The sequence below is a fragment of the Microtus pennsylvanicus genome, chromosome 8 (assembly GCF_037038515.1).
Source record: "Microtus pennsylvanicus isolate mMicPen1 chromosome 8, mMicPen1.hap1, whole genome shotgun sequence".
Classification (NCBI taxonomy): Eukaryota; Metazoa; Chordata; class Mammalia; order Rodentia; family Cricetidae; genus Microtus; species Microtus pennsylvanicus.
The window spans coordinates 74025998-74046815 of NC_134586.1; the positions used below are offsets into that span (position 1 = coordinate 74025998).

Genomic DNA, 20818 nt, shown 5'->3' on the forward strand with positions numbered 1-20818 from the left:
CGACGAAAGCCAACGACAGTATACTAGTTTAGATCAATTCGGGATCACCTCTAGTGTATTCTGGATATTTCTTTGTTTTGTGCTTTTATTGTTCTAAGAAAGTGGGCGTTTGGTAGCCACCTCGGCTCACTTCAAAGCTCAGTAAGATGTGTGCCTTCAGTCTTGTTTGGTGCTCCACTAGTTAGTAAAGTTTCCTTTGTTTGGGGTGGGAGCGGGTGTCAGCGCCCCGCTGTGGTCCCTGTTCACAGCCTCCCCAGGAGGTCCCTGCCTCTGTGATCTAGAAGACTAGGGGAGTGATGCTTGGCAGGTCTGAAGACACACCGCATTTCCTCCAATCCACTGAAAGACAGACATCATTCAGGGAAAGGAGAGAAGAGGGACCGACAGCAGTCAGGAGGTACCAGTCTCTACCCCCACCTTTCTGAGACGGGAACAGCTGTGGGCTTGCTTCCAAAGGGGATGTTCAGGGCTGTCTACAGATGCCCAATTAATTGGTCTCTTCCCCAGAGCCTTCCTGTACAGGAAGTCCAAAGCATTGAACGTCAGAAACTGCAGACATTGACACACCAGTGGGCGCTACCTACAGAGCTCTGTGTTTGGTCATTTTCTCGGTGCTTGACAAAAACGACTCAACTCAAAGAAGGACGGATTTTTTTTTTCTGATGGTTTGAGATGGTACAGTCCATCGTGGTGGGCAAGATGCAGTGATGGGACTGCGCAAGGTCATAGTGCAGGAACATGTGACAGCTGCTTCTTACATGGCACAACGAGGAGCCAGAGATCTCAGTGTACCAGAACCAGAGTCAGAGAGAAACTTGAATTCCTGTCCCACAACCCACATTTGCCCCTTACATCCCATGTCCGAAAGAATCCACAGCCTCCATAACAGCACTGCCAGCCGCGACCAGCAACTCAAACACGGGAGCCTGTAGGGGATATTTCACATCCAAGATGTGACAGACTCCTACTACACAATTGTTAGAAAATAAATATAATTAATGAATTATACACTGTTAGAATCATTTAGCCCAGTAATCCTACTCCTGGGAATTCATTTTAAGATATAAGAAGGAACTGAACAAACTCGGTATAACAGGAAGAAAATTGGAGTAATCTCAATATCTAGCTAGTAGAAGGAAACAGTTTCTCTCACTGCAGTCATTAGAAAAACCATGGCAGATATGGACCACAGTCAGTGTTTACTATTGCAAAATACAAGTAACTCTTTGCTTGGAGACTCATCCCTATTCATTTATTTACCTAGTGTGTGTGTTGCTTGCATGTTAGGGAGGGGGAGATGTGTGCACTCATGCATGCACATTGGGTATCTCCCTCTATTGCTCTCTACTTCAATAAAGATTTTAAATCTACAGTTATTTACTTTGTGCATGTGTGGAAGTGGTGGGTCAGAATACAAGTCAGAATACAACCTCTCTCCCACCTCGGTTTTGGAGCTCAAACTCAGATGGTCAGATTTGATGGCCAGGGTATTTATCCTATAGGTAATTTAAGTGGCCTTCTATACCTTGGTCTTTGAGACTAGATCTCTCATTGGACCTGAAGCCCACCACGTTGGCTAGACAAGATCTCTCATTGGACCTAGAGCCCACCACGTTGGCTAGACAAGATCTCTCATTGGACCTAGAGCCCACCACGTTGGCTAGACAAGATCTCTCATTGGATCTGGAGCCTACCACGTTGGCTAGACAAGATCTCTCATTGGACCTGGAGCCCATTATGTTGGCTAGACAAGATCTCTCACTGGACCTGGAGCTCATTACATTGGCTAGACAAGATCTCTCATTGGACCTGGAGCCCATCACGTTGGCTAGACAAGATCTCTCATTGGACCTGGAGCTCATTACATTGGCTAGACTAGCTGACACTGAACTCCTGGTATCCACTTGTGTTTACTACTCCTCCCCACCCCCCAGTGCAGGGGTTACAGACACATACCATGCCTGTCTTTTACACGCTCTGGGGATATGAGCACAGGTATACTTGCAAAGAACTGAGCCTTCCTCTTCTTTTTTGTTTTTCCAAGACAGGGTTTCTCTGTTTTGTAGCTTTGGAACCTATCCTGGAACTCACTCTGTAGACCAGTCTGGCCTCTAACTTACAGAGAGATCTGCCTGCCTCTGCCTCCAGAGTGCTAGGATTCAAGGTGTGTGCCACTACTGCCTGGCTGAGCCATCTTCTTGAATACAAATATTTTATCTATATTAAGATTGATTGAATAATTGATTGATTGATTTAGAGACGGGATCTCGGGTAACTGAGGCTGGCCTGGAAGGCACTGCATAGCTTAGGATGACCTCTGAACTTTTGCTTCCACCTTCTGAGTGCTGGGATTACAGGTGTGTGCCACCCTGCCTGGCTTTAGACAGTACTGGAAATTGGCTCTGGGCTTTGTGCATGCTGGGCAAGCAGACATCAGCTGAGCTATCTCCCCAGTCCTCTATGTTCAGTTTTCTGTTTATTTGTTCCTGAGATGGGATCTTCTTATGCTGACTGAACTAGTCTTGGACCCCTTGGCTCAACAGACTTTCCTCCCTTGCAAAGGTCTGGGACTACATGCGTGTGTGCCACTGTTCACAGCTCAGTTTTGACAACTATTAAGGAAGAGTCTGAATAAAATGGTAAACAGCATGTGCAGAGATCTTATTTGCAGAGCGACAGGGACTAAGCATGATTTTTTATTTAAAAAAAAGGTTGAACTGATGACAACTTATGCTGGAGAGGTTGTGGGGAAAAGGGAACACTCCTGCATTGCTGCTGGGAGTGCAAGCTGCTACAGACTCTTTGGATATCAGTATGGTGATTTCTCAGAAAATTATGAAACAACCTTCCTCAAGACCCAGCAATACCACTTTTGGGTATATATCCAAAGGATGCTCAATCGTGCCACAAGGACATGTGGTCAACTATGTTCATAGCAGCTTTGTTTGTCATAGCCAGAACCTGGAAACAACCTAAATGCTCCTCAATCGAAGAATGGATAAGGAAAATGTGGTACATTTACACAATGGAGTACTACACAGCAGAAAAAAACAACATCTTGAAGTCTGCGGGCAAATGGATGGAGCTAGAAAACATCATTTTGAGTGAGGAAACCCAGACCCAGAAAGACAAGTATCACATGTACTCACTCATAGGTGTTTTTTAAACATAAAAGCAAAGAAAACCAGTCTACAAACCACAATCCCAGAGAATCTAGACAACAATGAGGACCCTAGGAGAGACATATATAGATCTAATCTATATGGGAAGTTGAAAAAGACAAGATCTCCTGAGTAAATTGGGAACATAGGGATCATGGGAGAGGCTTGAAGGGGAGGGGAGAGACAGGGAGGGGAGCAGAGAAAAATGTAGAGCTCAATAAAAATCAATAAAAAATAAAAAAAATAAAAATAAAAAATAAAGGTTGAGTTTGGATAGTTAATTAATTAATTTGCTTTTTGAGAGAGGAGCTGCTTGCTCCTGGCTGGCCTGGAGCTCCCTGTGTAGATCACTCCTGTGTCAGGAAGACTCACCTGCCCCTTCCTTCCGAGCACTGGAACTAGAGGCACGTGGTTTGGGAGGAGTTAAATTTATTCATCTTTTTTCCTTTTTAAAAAATTATGAAACTGTTTTATCAATAAAGATAAATAACATCTTTATATAATTTTACCACTTTTTTTGAGACAGACTCTCACTATGTAGTTCAGGCTGGCCTCAAACTTGTAATCTTCCTGCTTTTGCCTCTTGAGAGTGAGGATTACAGGTGTGAGCCAGCGGGCCCAGCCATTATGTCCAAACATGTGCAAACACACACTTTTTAAACAAAGTGAGTACTTTCAGACGTCCTTGTCAACAATATTGTCATTGGTGTGTTAAGGATGTGACTGAGGGGCTGGGGACAGAACATTTGCCTAGCATTCATGAGTCCCTGGGCTCAATCTTTAATACCATAATAAAGAAGGAATGTTACTGACCGTGGTGTGTGTGTGTGTGTGTCCACTTACTTATGCATGTGTGTGTACATATGTGCACACAAATGTGGAAGCCATATCTCTATCCCTCTCTACCTTCCATTTTTTGGGACAGAGTCTTCACTGAACTTGGAACTCACTGATGTGGCTCGACTTCCACACAGGGGTTTCCAGGGACCTATCTGTCTCCATTCCTCCCCCACCCACCAGGGCTGGGTTACAGGCAGGCACTTCAAGCCGGTCTTGTCCTGTGGGTGTGCAGGATGAGAACTCAGGTCCTCACACTTTCACAGCAAACACTTTACTGATAGAAACAACTCTCCAGCCTCAGTAGTACTGATTTGATACCTTGGTATATTTTTTAATTCTTTGACTTTAGTGAATTCATTTGTCAGTTTAGTCTTTCTGTGGAATCCTTAGGTTTTTCTATAAACAGAATCAGATTATATGTAAACAGAAGTGGTAGATTTCTCTTCTTGTACATATATATGTCTTTTATATTTATCCTGCCTGACTGCTATGGAGAGACCTTCCAATACCATAAGAATAGGAATAGTGTAGGTGGACACAAACTTGTCTTATCTGAGACATAAAGGCAAAACTGAAAACGTCTCCCCAATCAGGTATAACACTGGCAGTGAGTTGTCATATATGGGGTTTATCATGTTCATGTATGCTCCTTCTGTATGTAATTTTGATAGCTTTGTTGTGAATATTGAGTTCTGTTTTTAGATACTTATTTTTAGATGTATCTGTTTTATTTTTATGTGTAGGTGTTTTTTTTTTCAAGATAGGGTTTCTCTGTGGCTTTGGAGCCTGTCCTGGAACTAGCTCTGTAGACCAGGCTGGTCTCGAACTCACAGAGATCCGCCTGCCTCTGCCTCCCAAGTGCTGGGATTAAAGGTGTGCGCTACCATGGCCCGGCTATGTATAAGTGTTCTGCCTGCACGTACATATAAACATCACAAGTGTGTGTGGTGTCTGCAGAGGTCAGAGAGGATGTTGGATCCCCTGGAGCTGGAATTACAGATGGTTGTAAACTACCATGTGAGTGATGGAAAAACCTCAGGTCCTCTGGAAGAGCAAAGTGCTCTTAATTGCTGAGCCATCTCTCCAGCCCAAGGAATACTGAATTCTATCAAATGCTTTTTTCCTGTAACTGTAGATTTTGAACCAATCAGATATTGCTGTAGTACTGATAATAGTAAGATAGGAAATCCATATGCTCATCATTGGATAAATGAGGAAATATGGTATAATATTCATAACGGAAATTTACTCAGCTATAATACAAAAAGATAATCTTTCTAAGGAAAATGGGCCACAGTGGAGGATGCTGAGTAAGGTGAAATTAGCCAGACCCAGAAGTACATCCTGTGCAGATGCTAAAATAGTCAGTGTGGACGCAGAGATCAAGAGGAGACAGGGACATGGGAAGCTGAGCAGCACTATGGACAGAAGTAATGAGCGCCAATGTTCTGAAACCGCAAAGTGACAGGAGTTCACAGTGAGCGGGAAGAGAGACAGACAGAGAGAGGAGGCAGAGGTTCCACAGACAAAGCAAAAACGAGAAAGAACTAATTACCCCGATTCGCTCAGCACACACTGTACAAATGCTGAAATATCACATCATTCCCCATAAATATGTTCAATTATTATGTGCTAATAATTTTTTAAAGATTATAAGGAGAGAGTAACACTAACTACCTTGATTTGGTCAGCACAATTAAATGCATCTATAAGATTATCGCGCAGATAATCCATATTATCCATAGATACATACAATTAGAATAATAAAAGTACAATTTGAAAAATAATTGGGGAGGGGACTGTTTAGCCTTGTCTGGCCTGGAACTCACTTTGTAGAGCAGGCTGGCCTCAAACTCACAGAGATCCGTCTACCTCTGCCGCCCGAGTGCTGCGACGAAAGGCGTTCAACATCAATGCCCCGCTACTAAAGTGCTTTTAAAAAGGCATGAGGACTGAGTACAGTGGTGTAAGCCCTCACCCAGCACATGGGAGGCTAAGGCTGGAGAATCATGAGCTACATTGTGAATTCAGAGATAGCCTAGGCTACAGAATGAGACCCTATCTAAAAAAAAATCGAGAGAGATGGACTGAAGAGATGGCTCAGCCTTACAACCTGAGTCTAGGTCTTAGGATACTTGTGGTGGGAGAACCATTGATCTCCCTGCAGGCTGTCCTCTGATCTTCACGTGTGCCACGGCATGCACGTGCCCACATACAGTAAGTGAAAGAGAAAGAGAATGAGAGAGAAGATTGTGTGTGTGTGTGTATGTGTGTGTGTGTGTGTGTGTGTGTGTGTGTGTGTAGCTATTAAAGGAAACAGCTTACCTGCTGAAGTAAAGAGGAACCACGAGGGGTCTCCTGGAACAGAACAGTTCTTTCTACACAGAACTTTGATTTATTTTTTGCTTGCTAGAAGCAGTGTCAATTACCTTTTCTTTTGAAGACAGTGTGGGATGAACAAACTTCCTGTACAGGAGGCTGGATCCTTTTGTATAGGGAGACAGCAGCCAGGCTACAAATGCTATTTTTAGTTCGTAATAGAATGGGAACCTGGAAAGATAAGAAAAATACCCTTTTCATTCCATCCTCGGAAGCACTGCCCGAGGCCGTGTGGAAAGGACAGTGGTTGGCATGGGTGCCTCCCACCTCAGACACAGATGAGGTTCCCAGATTCCTCATCCTCCACCTGTGGAAGGCACGTGCACACACATGCACATCTACACACCCAAGACCTCTCCCTGAAAGCTAATTCGTGTTTTGTTTTGTTTCTGTTTCCCAAGAGAAACAGGAAGGCAGGTTCCCTCCAGCAACTGCAGCATGGCTCTGCCTGACAGCATCTGGCAGCAGAAACGGCGGGGCGACTGCTCACTGCGGTTGGCATGTGGATCCAGCTGCAGCTGTGGGCTCAGAGGGTCAAGTTTGTATCTGGGCATGTCATTACTCACCCTTCATTATTGATGGCCGGGAGACACAGAGACCAGGGCAATTACAGCAGGGTGCAGCTAGCAGGGTCTCCACACTGGCCAGGTACCTCCCTTTCTTGTCTCGATAGAGGCAGAGAGAGGAGCCCGCCTCCTACCAAGCAGGAGAATCTGACTTACTCTATTCAACTCAACGGCAGGCACAGAGATCGTAATCTTTTCTTGTGTGTGCCAAAAGAAAGAAGACTGTGAGGTATGAAGTAACACATGATCCTGGCCTCCTACACACCCGCGAGCCCATTCATTCATGTGTCCCACAAACACTCCCCCTCCACCTATCCATGCCAGCTTAACTAAGGCGCTAGAAGGGGAGTGGCACAGATCCCTGTGACCTTGAAACTTCCAGAAAGAGACAAGATTTTGGCATCTTGGTTGAGGAGGTAGTGAATTCAAGGGAAAGCTTGCTTTGCGAGTGTGATCCACAGAACCGCACAGAAAGGAAAAGGCCAGAAGTAGTCGCATGTACTTAGAACCCTGGTGCTGGAGAGGCAGAGACAGGCGAATCCCTAGGACTCTGGCCAGCCAGTTTAGCCTCCTCAAGGTGGAGCCACAGGCATGGAGATCCAGTCTCAAAAAAAAGTAGATGGATCAGAGGAATCACACCAGAAGCTCTTTTCTGGCCTACAAATACACGAGCACACATGATGTGTATTTTTATTTTTTTTAATTATTTATTTATTATGTATACAGTGTTTCTGCCTGCATGTATTCTTGCAGGTCAGAAGAAGTTACCAGATCTGATTAAAGATGGTTGTGAGCCACCATGTGGTTGCTGGGAACTGAACTCAGGACCTCTAGAAGAGCAGCGAGTGCTCTTAATCACTGAGCCATCTCTCCAGCCCATGATGTGTATCTTTAAAAACACACACTTGCACACACACATGCACATATCCCTTCAGAAACACCAACAAAAAGAGAAAAAGGATGGAGGTGTGAAAAGAGGAGAGGAGAGGGCCTGACATCCTTGAATTTAGGATTGCCTGATAAAATAATATCAACCCGAGACAAGTGCCATAGTGGGTCTCTTTTACTCTACAGCAAGTCTTTGAAAAAAATGGAAAAGCCAAGCCCCTCAAGTGGGTGCAGACCAGTGGGACCATGTAGTAAGTAGGGTTTGACCCAGATCAACCCCACCACCTCAGTCTCTACCTGGGGCTGTGAATAACCTGAATAATCACAATCATATTGCGGCGCCCAGAGGTAGATTACCACGAGTTTTGATTTTCTGAATTCTGACAATGTGGCATCCTGAGGCTTTGCTGACCCTGGGAGAAGAGTCCTTACTAGGGCAAGCCAATTCTTAGAGCTAGCCAAGAATGCGCTCCCAGCACAAGGCTCCTTCTGAACATTACTTTTTTTCTAATATTTTATTTTTAGATTTTGTGTGTGCATGTGTGTGAGCGTGGGTTTATGCATGTAAGTGCAGTGACCATGGAGGCCAGAAGAGGGCACCAGATTCCCCCAGAAGCTAGAGTTACAGGCAGTCGTGATCCACCTAATGAATGCTGAGAACCTAAGTTGTCCTCTGCAAGAGCAGCAAACACTCTTAACTGCGGAGCCATTTCTCTAGCACCCTCCCCAAGCTGCCTTTTTATTTCATTTTAAGAGAGGGTCTCACCTGTAGTTCCAGTAGCCTAGAACTCATTATGTAGACAAAGCTAGCCTAGAACTCACAAACATCTGCCTGTCCTAGCTACAAATCACCATGCCCATCCTCCATTTCTGTTTTTGTAAAAGAAGAAACAGAGACAGTCTATTAAGAAAGGGGAATCACTTTCTTAATAAGTGGGAGTTAGAGTGGGCTAGTGGGTGAGGAAAGGCCCTTGCTCAGAGTCCAACAGCTACACACACAGGCCAGCGGTCCAGAGTCTGCGGGATCTTATACTCTGAGCCACTCTGCCCTTGCTTGCGTTTCCCTAGGAGCACGAGCCAGAGCCAGAGATGCACCTGTATCTCAGAACCATTGGCAATAGCAACCCCAAACACACTCACCTTCCTAGTGCATTCCTTCCCATGGAACTGTGCCCACAGTGAGAGCCACTGTTCCTACCCTCGGCCTCCAGTACCATCCTGGCACCTCCCCTTGTGGCCTTGTATGGTGTGGTAAGCCGCACTTCCTGTCTTTAGGGATCTATGAGCTGAATAAATATCTCCCTTCCTATCAGTCATTTTCAGGTTCCCAAGTTGGACCACATCTCCTTAAAAGGAATCTCAGGCATCCTTAAAACAAGACGCAGTGGGCGAGGAGGCCCCTTATGCTAGTCTGAGGATCAAAAAGTAAGTCTTTCCCAGGCATCCTTTCCAGAGGAAGGAGCTGAAAATAAAAAGCAATCCCTAGCAAGCCATGTCAGAGCCTTTTCAAAGGCACACGCTCCCCACCCTCCCTCCCCATCAGCAGTTCCACCTCACCAAAGCCTGTCTGCTTTCTGCCTCCAGTAGACTCTTCCTGAATGTTCTCCAAGCAACTGGGGTGGGGTGGGGGTGGGGAGGGCTCTTTCCTGGCAAAGCTGTTTCATCTTTCACAGCCACAGAAGACTGGGGCTAAGAGAGAGGAGGTGTGATTGATTCCCCCAGAGTGAAACACACGGGTGATTAATAATGGAGGAACTTTTGTTTTGAAAACAAATTATTTGCCAGCCCAAGGGGAAGGCGACCAAATCTAGCAAGCTCAGACAGACAGTCCCAAGGGCAGCCGTCACACTGCAGCTCTTCTGGTATTATGTAAAAGATATTTTAAAAAAGTAGGTCATGCACGCACACAGTTAAGAAACGCTAAAGAAAGTAAGAGTATACAGGAGAGTCTCCTTCCCACCACGTCCTCTAGACTTTTTCTTCTTCAGTTTCTTGCACATCTTGGACTAGGAGCTAGGCCTGTTCAATCACATAGGTACCTGTGATTCCTTTAGCTGTCTGGTGGTAGCATTGGTAGCCCGGAAGCATCTCTACACTTCCTTCAACACCTTGCTTTCTCTAATCTGCACAGAATCAACAGTATACATTGGGGACTGTCTTATACCAGAACATGGAAAGATTCGGTCCTCTTCATGGCTTCCTATAGGTGTGCAAGCATCTTTCAGGCAAAGGGATTGATGACAACCCTTGTCTATTACAAGCCAAGCTTCCACCACACTTCCCTGTGTGTGCTTCTTTGAATATACATGCAAACGAGGCAATGGCATGGGGGCTCAGGAGTGAATTATCTGTGTGCACTTTGTAGATAGCAGGCACCTCCGTATAGACGGAGTAACGGCATTCTCACTACAGACAACTAAGAGCCTCTGTCCTAGGCTACATGGTTAGAGTTTGAGGAATGCCTATCAGACTCTTCCAGGGGCCCCTCAGGACTGCTCAGGTCTCTTGATTCTCTGAACCATTTGTTACAGATCACTTGTTCTATAGAATCTTTCTGGCATATCCCACCCATGCTGATGCAGCTTTTAAAACCTTCCTGTTCCTGCAAGAAGGCTGGAGAGACATCCTGTGCTTAAGAACACTCGCTGCCCAGAGGATGGGTGTTTGGTTCCCAGCACTGATACTGGGAGGCTCACAACTGCCTATACCTTCATCTCTGGGGATTTTGACACCTTCTTCTGAGGACCCACATGTGCCTGTAATGAATGCATCTGCAGGCATACTCTCTCTCTCTCTCTCTCTCTCTCTCTCACACACACACACACACACACACACACACACACAAATATATACTTATAAGAATATCTTTGAAAAACAACAATTTTTTTCTGTCTCCCCACTTTTTAGTTCATCCCTTGGGCCTCCTCTGTCAGACCAATAGAGCACGTTCCTGTGATGATCAATGTGAAAAGCATTACCACATGTGGCCTCTCCCACCCTCCCTGTCTCCCGCGTGTTCTAGCTCTGGGCTATGGCCCTGAATCAGGATGGGAAGCTGGTGTAGGAACGCAACAACTCCAGAGATAAGGGACTGCCTGCCCCTCCAGGACTGGATGCTTACAGGCAGAAAACAACTCCTAAAGCTTTGCTGTGGCTAAGGAAGAATGAACAGACCTTAATCTACCTCTACAAATGGTGCCCACGAATGGAAATCCAGTTTCTCTGTTTGTCACAGAACTGCCCCAGTCCAGGTTCCATTTCCTCATTCCCAGCCTGCACTTCCTTCTCAACAAAACTTCCTGTGAAGTTCCTGACTGAAAGCTCGGCTTCATCTCCAGGTGAAGGGGTTAAACTCTGCCACTTTCACAACTCCAAGGACACACAGGTGTCTTTTTCAACAAAGGGCTATTTATCTACAAGGCCCTTACATTCAGGGTGGAGGGAAAGAGCAAACACAGAGGGCCTAGATTAGCCTCACAGTATCTCAAGGATACACCCAGCAGCCCTCTTCCCAGTCATGCCCCAGCTCGTGAAGATGTGACCAAAAGTGGTAAGACCAAACCTCAGCCAATTAGAAATATACTAGTGTAACCGCTGCTTGTTTAAACTAATTATATAGCTGGCCCTGAAACGCCCCTTAACTATACTTAAAAGCAGCCTACACATCCCGCTGGGGCCACTGCCCTTTCGCACAGGTGAGTGACCTTACGTGACCCCACACGCATGACGGTATAATAAACCCTCTTTATTCTTGCATACTATTCGAGTCTGGGGTCTTCCTTCAGTGTTTCCTCAGACCCGACACAGGGGCACTGAGAAGGAAGCTCCTGCTTGTCCCTTGTTGAGTGGAAGAATGTGGCTTGCAGACTTGGCCCTCAGTCCCTGGCAGGCTCCTGTTCAGCTGCCTTTACTATCTAGCCCAGGAGCACCTGGTGAGGGGTGTGCTGCCCTCTGGGCCGAGTTCTCCTACACCAGTTACTTGTCACTACAACCCTCCACTGACACGCCCACGGGCCAATTCCTCAACCTGTGCTTTCCTCTCTGAGGACTCTGAAGCTGAGTCAACTTGACAGAGACAACTAAGACAATAGGTTAGACTCGTCCTTGCCCCAGGAGAGAGCCAAGACAAAAGGGTGAGACCACAGCAAGGCCACACAATGCATTCGAAGTGTGGACAACATAGCTATGCAGTCTTTCTTTTAAAGAAGCCATGTACTGGCCATTGCAGGAGTCTGGATTTCTTTTCTTTTTTTGGGGGGGGGAGGGGGTTGATGGAGGAAGGTCATTGGTTAATAAGGAAACTGACTTGGCCCATTTGATAGGCCAGCCCTTAGGCGGGTGGAGTAGACAGAACAGAATGCTGGGAGGAAGTGAGGCAATCGCCATGCCTCTCCTCTCTGGGTCAGATGCGATGAAGCTCCAGCCCAAGATGGACGTACACTAGAATCCTTTCCAGTAAGCTACCACTTCGTGGTGCTACACAGATTATTAGAAATGATTTAGTCAAGATGTGAGAGTTAGCCAAGAAGAGGCTGAAACTAATGGGCCAGGAAGTGTTTAAAAGAATACAGTTTGTGTGTTGTTATTTCGGGTGTAAAGCTAACCATGTGGGAGCCGGGTGGGACGAAAAGCAGGCCTGCCCACAGCACCATCTACAGGGGTTGTTTTTTGTTTTTGTTTTTTATTTTTCAAGACAGGGTTTCTTTATGTCGTCCTCACTGTTCTGAACCTCAGGCTGGTCTTGAACTCAGAGATCTGCCTGCCTCTGCCTCCCAAGCACTGAGATGAAAGGTGTGCGCCCCTCCCCCCCATCAATTTGATTTTTGTGTGGTGAGACATGTAAGTTTGATCTTGTATACAGTCGTTATTCTACCAAGTTCCCTGCTCAGAACCTCCCAAGGCCAGGGTCAAGGTGTGGAACAGCCAGGCTCTGACTGAAGGCTCTGGGAACAATTTCCGCTTACAGTCACTGAGGTTGTGAGCTGTCGTGGTTGTAGGACCACGGGCTCTGTTTTCTTAACCTGCACCGCTCCCTTCTTCAAGCTAACAATGCTATCTTGATCCTCCTCAGGCTTCAGAAGTGTCTTCTGCTTCCAACGGAAGATCTGTGTTGGCTATGTAACGTGTAATTAGATAGGCTCACCCAGATAATCCAGCTATCTCCCCACCTTAAAATTGGCCTTTATTACATCTGTAAGTACCTTATATGAACGAGGTACATGTGACAGGGGCGTACACCAGGAGAAGAAGGTCATCAGCAAAATCCTGTCTAGAGTGGGAATATATGTGGTACCTGGTATGTCCGCAGTGTTTATACGGGCAGGGTAGAATTCCTGCCTTTCTGCTTGTCAGCTGGATGCCTCACCTGTTCCTCCTTGGCCCTCTTAGCTGGTGGTGTCTAGGAGTTTATGGGTGGGGAGTGAGAGTCCCTTGCCCTGCTCCTGGAGGCCAATGACTCAAAATGGAACTCAGGGAATTGCTGCCCAGGTCTGACTCTGGGCCTATGATGCCATAGGGTGGGGAATCATACTGGCCCTTTCGGAGTAAAAAGCTTTCCATTCTCCAGTATGGGAATCACTGCTGTTTGGGTGGAAGCCAAAGCTGATCTTGAACTCCTGATCCTGCCTCTACCTCCCAAGTACTGAGATTAAAGATGTACATCTAGCAACTGTATTGTTTATAAGCAAAAGAAGCCAAACAACTTATTGTCCATCAATAAGTTGTTTGGGACTGAAGAGAAGGCTCAGTAGTTAAGAGTGCATACTGCTCTCTCAGAGGATTTCAGTGTGGTTCCCAGCAAGCACTCTTGTTAGGCCCCTCTCAACACCCTGCAACTCCAGCTCCAGAGGATCTGATGCAGTCTCCTGGCCTCCTCAAGTCCTGTACTCATGTGCACAACTCCCCTCCCCCACCCACCCACACGCAAGTGGACCTATACACAATTAAAAGTAAAATACATCTTCAAACATTCCAAAAGGACACTAATTAAATAAGTTATACTTCATCTAGACCATGAAATTCTATGTGACCATTGAAAAATAGGTAGATATGCTTATGCTCACATGAAAGTATTTCCAAAATAAGGTCAATAAGCAGACTGAGAACTGTTATGTCTAATACTATTATTTAAAAAGAGAAAACAAAACATATAAGAAGCATACTTAGGAACCTAAAAGAGAAACTTTTTTTTTTTTTTTTGCATTTTATTTATTTGGTTTTTTGAGACAGGGTTTCTCTGTAGCTTTGGGGCCTGTCCTGGAACTAGCTCTGTAGACCAGGCTGGCTTCAAACTCACAGAGATCCACCTGCCTCTGCCTCCCAGGTGCTGGGATTAAAGGCGTGAGCCACCATCAACCTGACAACGACAAAAAAGTTACCATACGAAAAGAAAAACATTGGGCCCGTGAGATGGCTCGGTAGGTAAAGGTGCTTGCCGCACAAGGTTGATGCGACAGCTCCAAGGTTTTCTCTAACCTCCACTTGTGTCCCATGGCATGTTTGTGCTCAGTGCACCACGTATGCATCATATGCAGCATGCACACACGCACACACACACACACAAAATCAAATTTTAAAAATTAAAAAAAGTCTATGTAAGTGTATTTATTAACACACCATCAATTTCGTTTTTGTTATTTGCAGACAGAGTTTCTCCATGTAGTCCTGGAACCTACTATGTTCAAGATGGCTTCAAACTCAGAAAGATCCGCCTGCCTCTGCCTCGAGAGTCCTGCAATTATTAAAATACCATGCCTGGCACCAACAAATGTTTTATGAGGACACACAAGTGTGAACAGCAGTAATGAAAGAACACAGGGGTCAGGAGCAAACGTGGTATTTTGATCGCATGCTTATTTTGTCTTGCAGTGCTAGGTCTTGAACCCAGGACCTCATGCGTACAGCATTAGTGTTTACTCCTGAGGCTCAGCCCCTTCATGCATACTCCCGTATATCACTTTTTCCTTCTCTGGCATGCAAACACGTCACCAACTCGGGTCATGGAGGAACTCTGCCCATGCAGTCCATACTACATCCCTAGGGCCCTACACAGCACCTGCTCTTAGGAAGTCCAGCACAGAAATTTACTTGAGCAACTTTTATGGAGTAATTTACTAAAAATGCTGCAGCTAAGATTCCAGTTTTGGCCCTGCTCCTCTGCCCAAGGGAAGGCTGAGGTCCTTTCTACCTCTCCCCACCCACAAAGCTGCCCTCTGAAACATGCCAATCCCTGGAGCACTTACCAGCAAAGGAAGATGTCAGTGAACGTCTCTGCTGTGGTGAAGAGGGCAAATATAATCCAGTACATCATCCATTTGACCTGTGAAAGAAAGACTTGGTCGACAAGGCCATGGCTGCCCAACCCGAGGCAGCGGACACCGAGACGCCCGTCGCCACCCTCCCCATACTCCCTAATTCGGGTACAGTTCCACTACACACCTTTCATGCTGGGAGCAAACAGCTGTTGTACAGGGTAAAACTTCAAGCAAAACCCTTGGAGGACTCTTAGACTTTACCCAGGTTAGCTATACCTTAGGACAGAGAGCTGGGGAAGGAGCCCGAGCCTGCCAGACTGGCCACAAGTTCAAGAGGGGAGAGCCTCAGAGAAGGGAAGCCAAGACGAGGAGACCCAGAATTGACACTCTAAGCTGTTTTCAAAGTCTTAATGAGAATCCTGGCACTTGGGGCTCTCAGGAGGATCATGAGGTTGGGGTCAGTCTGGATTACAGAGCAAAAACCTTTCACAAAAACAACAAAGCTCCTGACCTGACCTTGAACTGCAAAGAATCAAAGTAAGATTTCAAACAGGGATTTAAAATATGTATAGAAACAAATTTTTTTTTTTTAAAAAAAAGATAACGTAATAGGAAAAGATAGAAAAGACTGGGTGTTCTATGGATGCCAGGTGTCCAGCACAGTTCCAAATTATCCTGGTTCTTCAGGTATCTTACTTCTCAACACTGGCTATTATTTATAGTTATAGAAAAGTGATTTCAACGACAATATTCTTTCCATAAGGATGCAAATCAATTTTGTCTCGGGGGGGGGCACACTCATTCCTGCCCAGTGACTGTGTCTAATCTTAGCTAACACATTAATTCCAACAGTTTCAGTTTTGAGAAAGGGTCTCCCCAGGGATGGTGACCACGACAGAGCTAAAAGGGTTTGACAGAGTTATTAATGATATTGAGATGGCAAGGTCATCCTACCGACTGTAATCACATGCACCCTTAAAAGGGAATTCTTCCCAGCGGCTGGAGAGATGGCTCAGGGGTTAAAAGCACTGTCTGCTCTACCAGGAAACCCAGCACAGACATGGCAGCTCACAACTGTCTGTAACTCCAGTTCCAGGAGATCTGACACCTTCACACCAATGCACATAAACTAGGTTAAATAAATTTTAAAAAGAGAGAGGGAGAACTTTTCTGAGTCGGGTCTTTGCATTATCCTGGGATAAAGAGATAGCTGGGCCATTAAGAGCACTGGCTGCTCTTCCAGAGGACCTGGGTTCAATTTCCAGCAACAACACGGTGGCTCACAACTTTCTGTAACTCAAGTCCCAGGGGATTTGATGCCCTGTACTTATGGACATTCAGGTAAAACATCCATATACATGAAATGAAATAAATTTTCATTATCCAATAACCTATGTTTCTTGTACATATTTTGTAAATTATAGACAATAAATATAATTTCAGATGTAACCAATTTAAAAATAATAAATAAATACTTTTTTTCCCTCGAGACAGGGTTTCTCTGTAACTTTGGAGCCATCTCTTATAGACCTCGAACTCACAGAGATTTGCCTGCCTCGCCTCCCGAATGCTGGGATTAAAGGCATGTGCCAGCACCGCCCAGCTAAAAAAGTATTCTTGAAAGCTAGTTTAAGAGACCATTGACTCATCCCAGGGAAAATGGTGGGAAGCAGATCTCAGGAGTGGCTGAGAAGGATGGGAGACCTGGTTTGGACGATGACAAGGGTTCTAAGGACGAAGGGGGACTGTCACCAAATGGACATGGGAACTAATGGAACTGGATAGGGGAGGAGTGGGTGGGGTCTCAGGAAAGTCCCAGGTTTTCGCCCGCACAGATGGGGTTATGAGTGTCACAGATGGGAATCATTTGGGAGAGTCTTCATCAAGAAATTCCCTAGATCAAACTGGCCTGTGGCAGTGCCCATAGGCGATGGTCTTGACTGTGGGCAGTACCATTCCCGAGGCTGGTGGTCCTGGACTAAATAAGGGAGTTTAGCCGAGCAGGAGCCTAACCAGGCCATCAGAGCAGCACTCTCCATGATTTCTGTTGCTCTTCCTTGGCTGTGAGTGAATTTCTTGGTTAGAGGCACTGCTGCATGACTAGCGAACAGGCCTACCTTTAAGCTCCTACTTGAGTTCCTGCCCTGTGTTCTGCAAATGATGGACAGGGACCTAGAAGTGTTAGCCAAATTCTTTCCTCCCCAAAGTGCTTTCATGTTTCTTTTATTTTTTATCTGTCTCTCCGTCTCTGTCTCTTCTCTCTGTGTGTGTGTGTGTCAGAGAGAGAGAGACAGACAGACAGACAGACAGAGAAAAGTGTGTGTGTGTCAGAGAGAGAGAGAGAGAGAGAGAGAGAGAGAGAGAGAGAGAGAGAGAGAGAGAGCACATGTGAGGACAGAGGAGGGAGGCAGGTCTCCCCTGGTACTGCCCAGCTCCTGTCTCCCAATGCCATTTTTACCCAGAAACCTCGAATCCTAACTCCCAAGCTTTCCCGCAGGGGGACAGTGTGCACACGCCAGCCAACACAGACAGCTGTTCTGCTTGTCGGTTGGTTTTCACTCTAAATTAATGAATCACCATTCTGGTCATTCATCGGGCTCCTGTGAGTTTAGTCAGCGCATAACAATTTACCAGGGTTTGATCTCTCCCAGCTGGCTGAAAGCGTGCTCAGCTACCCCGCATCTCCCCTCCCCCGCTTTGCAGAGGATCAGCCCTCACACTGCAGAGACCACAGGAAGGCATCCCTGCCTGGCGCAGCTGCTGAACACCACAGGTGGGAAGGGGTCAGGAGGGGCAGGGCTGGAAGAAGCTGCCTATTGCTTTAGCCTGGGCTGTGTCAATTGAGAACCAGGAGCCTCTGTGTTTGCAACTTCCCCGCTATTTATAGTGTGCACATGGAGTGTCCTCACACATACCGGAGACTGAAGAAGTAACTCCAGAAGTTAGCGGCTCTGGAGTTCCTGGCAGAAGTAGCTGAAGCAAGTAGTTCTGGGAAACTGGGAAAAGGGGGCTGATGCAGCTGATTTGGAGGTGTACATCATAAAGACTTCTTGGGAAATCCATGAGAATAATGACTTCCAAGCTAGCTCTGAATTAATTCTTTAGATTTTACTTTTCTTTTTTCGTGTGTGTGTGTGTTCTCGTGTATGCAAATGCCTGCGGAGGTCATGAGCCTCGCCAAATGGGTGCTGGGATCTGAACCTTAGTCCTTTGTGAGAGCAGCAACATTCTTAACTATTGAGCCATCTCTCCAGTCTTGAATTATCTTTTTACCTACACCCTGGGATGACCGGGGTAATGCTGAGGGCACCCAACGTTAATGATTGCCATCTTCTAAACAATGCGTCCTCCTGACCCCAAATTTGTCAAGTAACATCTTCTAAGTGGAAGAGGGATTGTCACCGCCTGGTTAGAAGACTACCTGAGGCTCTTGGACGTCTAAGCCACTTGTCTAGCATATAATTAGCACCAATAAATTTCAGAGCTAGGACTTGGTAAACAGGTCTCTTTAGGATCAAACCCCCATCCCTTGCACTCTGACCTGGGCTAGCCCCCTACAAGGGAAAGGACATTGTAGTCGCATCCTTTATTCCACACCGTCTTGGTCAATTGCGTGGCTAAACAGGAGGTGCCCGGGATCACCAGAAATGATGTGCGCAGCACCCAAACCACCTAACAGTAATGATGGCAACCCTCTAACCAGGGAGTCATCGTGAGGGATGTGACTGGGAGCACCTCATGCTCAAAGAGCTTACATGTCAACAAGGTTAAACTGCAGGTGCTGGAAGACAGCCCAGAAGGGGGTCAGAACTGGAGAGCCAGGAAACAGCCAGGTCAGCTGGCTTCGCAGACCTGTGCCCCTCTCAGTGCCAGACAGAGGTCTGCAGTCTGCAGCATTTCCCAGACGGGGAAACCCCAGCTGGGAGAGAGAAAGTCACCATGGCACTTGGCCTCCAGTTCCAGAAGCCTCTCACACTTCTCTGCGTCCCTCACGTCAACACTTAGCGTCTAGACAGGGGGCAGTTTTGGAAGGGGGCAGGACTCCCAAGAAGTCACATGAGAAGAAGGGCGACGAGGGGTTCCCTCCTGTCACCAGTACCCGTCCCAAAGGAGTATCTTCCTCTACCACAACTTCACACTCAGCCACTCACCCGATCAGCCACCCCCAGACGAGAGGCTGTACTTACATATTCTTTAATGTCCTTGGACTTCACAGCCTTGTAGGAATAATATGCAGGATAGAGGGTGCCAAATATAAGCCTGGAGAGGAGAGACAGAGGAAGAAAGAAGAGACATCATTTTCCCCGATGCTGTGAATTGGGAAACTTACATCAATTCCAGGGACTGCGCTCTGCGTCAGGAAAACAAATCCCCTGAAGGGTTCCTGACTTAGGAAACACCTTCTCCTGAGATAGCCCACCCACATACTTCCTACTGCTTTGGTTTGGGCAACAGAGAAGGGTGATTTGGTGTTCTGGAGATCAAGATGGGAGGGGACAGTTCAGCTGAGCAGCCAAGGCACTATCCAAGGCTGCCTTCCTTTCCTTACGCTGAGCCCATCAGCAGCTCCTCAAGCCTATAATCACTGGATTTGACCTCAGCATCCTCGCAGCCAGAATAAGCTTTTATAAAACTCACAGATCTAATCAGGTCGAGCTCTCCTCCCACCAGCTTATCTCCACTCTGCCTTCACTTCCACATTGCCCTTAAGATGCAAGTAAATAGTACACCAGCTGGCTGGCTGCATTTCCGCTCTCACTAGGGTCAGCGTGCAATTAACTCTCAGACCTGCAGCTGAGATCAGTCTTGAAGGGAAAGCTCTACCTGCCCCTATTCTCTACCTTACCTTCGTCAATGCTGTTTTCTTCTGGAATCCCCCCTCTCCATCTTTTTTGATTAATACCCGCTCATACATCAATCTGAACTCCCACATGACTTCCTGTACACCTCTCTCTGACCTCCCGGACTAGGTCAACCTTCCCCACTGGACGCTCTCAGCACCATGTACATATTGTCAAGGTGATCTTTTTCTACTCCTTGGTGCTTGGGCTGACAGCCATCTCACCAGTGATCCGTAAATGCCCCTGAGGGCTGAGAACACTTTTTGAAGGAGAGGGGCCACAGGGCCTCATTATTTGGTCCAGGATGACCTCGATCTGAGGATCTTCTTGGCTCAGCCTCCTAGCACTGGGACTTCAGGCATGCAATACTATGACCCAGAACAGGGGTTTTAAAAATTACATTTATTCATTTGTGTATGTATAAGTATTCATATGGATGTAATAGCACACATGTGGAGGTCAGAGGACAGACAACGTGTGGAGTGAGTACCCTCCTTCCACAGTGTAAGTCCCAGGGACTGAACTCAGGCTTGGCAGAAGACACCGGTACACACTGGGTCATTTTATCAGCTCAATATATATTCATGCTTTTGAGACAGGGTCTCTCGATGTGGCTCTGGCCTCAAAATCAGAGTTCTGGCTGCTTCTGCCTCCTGAGTTCTGGGATTAAAAGTATGCACCACCACACACAAGTATTATTTATTTATTTATTATTGTAGAAAGAAGGGCTTATCTGGGCTTTACAGTTCGGAGAGGGAGCGTGACGGCAGGCGAGCAGCAGCTGAGAGTGCATATCATATATATATATATATATATATATATATATATATATATAAACTTTATATTACAGACAGTTGTCAGCTGTGGGTACTGGGAATTGAACCCGTGTT

The 20818-nt window shown here is 46.3% G+C and overlaps 1 protein-coding gene across 3 annotated transcripts in view; it reads right to left on the reverse strand.

Moving 5' to 3' along the window:
* Positions 1–20818, reverse strand: part of Reep1 (receptor accessory protein 1) — a 110709-nt gene that overhangs the window by 32553 nt on the left and 57338 nt on the right. For all 3 annotated transcript variants that reach the window (XM_075983858.1, XM_075983859.1, XM_075983860.1), the window contains exons 2-4: positions 19275–19347; positions 15076–15152; positions 6431–6551 (exon numbers count right to left, since the gene is read on the reverse strand). In XM_075983858.1, coding sequence (XP_075839973.1) covers positions 6431–6551; positions 15076–15152; positions 19275–19347 — 271 coding nt within the window. The remainder of the gene's footprint in view (positions 1–6430; positions 6552–15075; positions 15153–19274; positions 19348–20818) is intronic.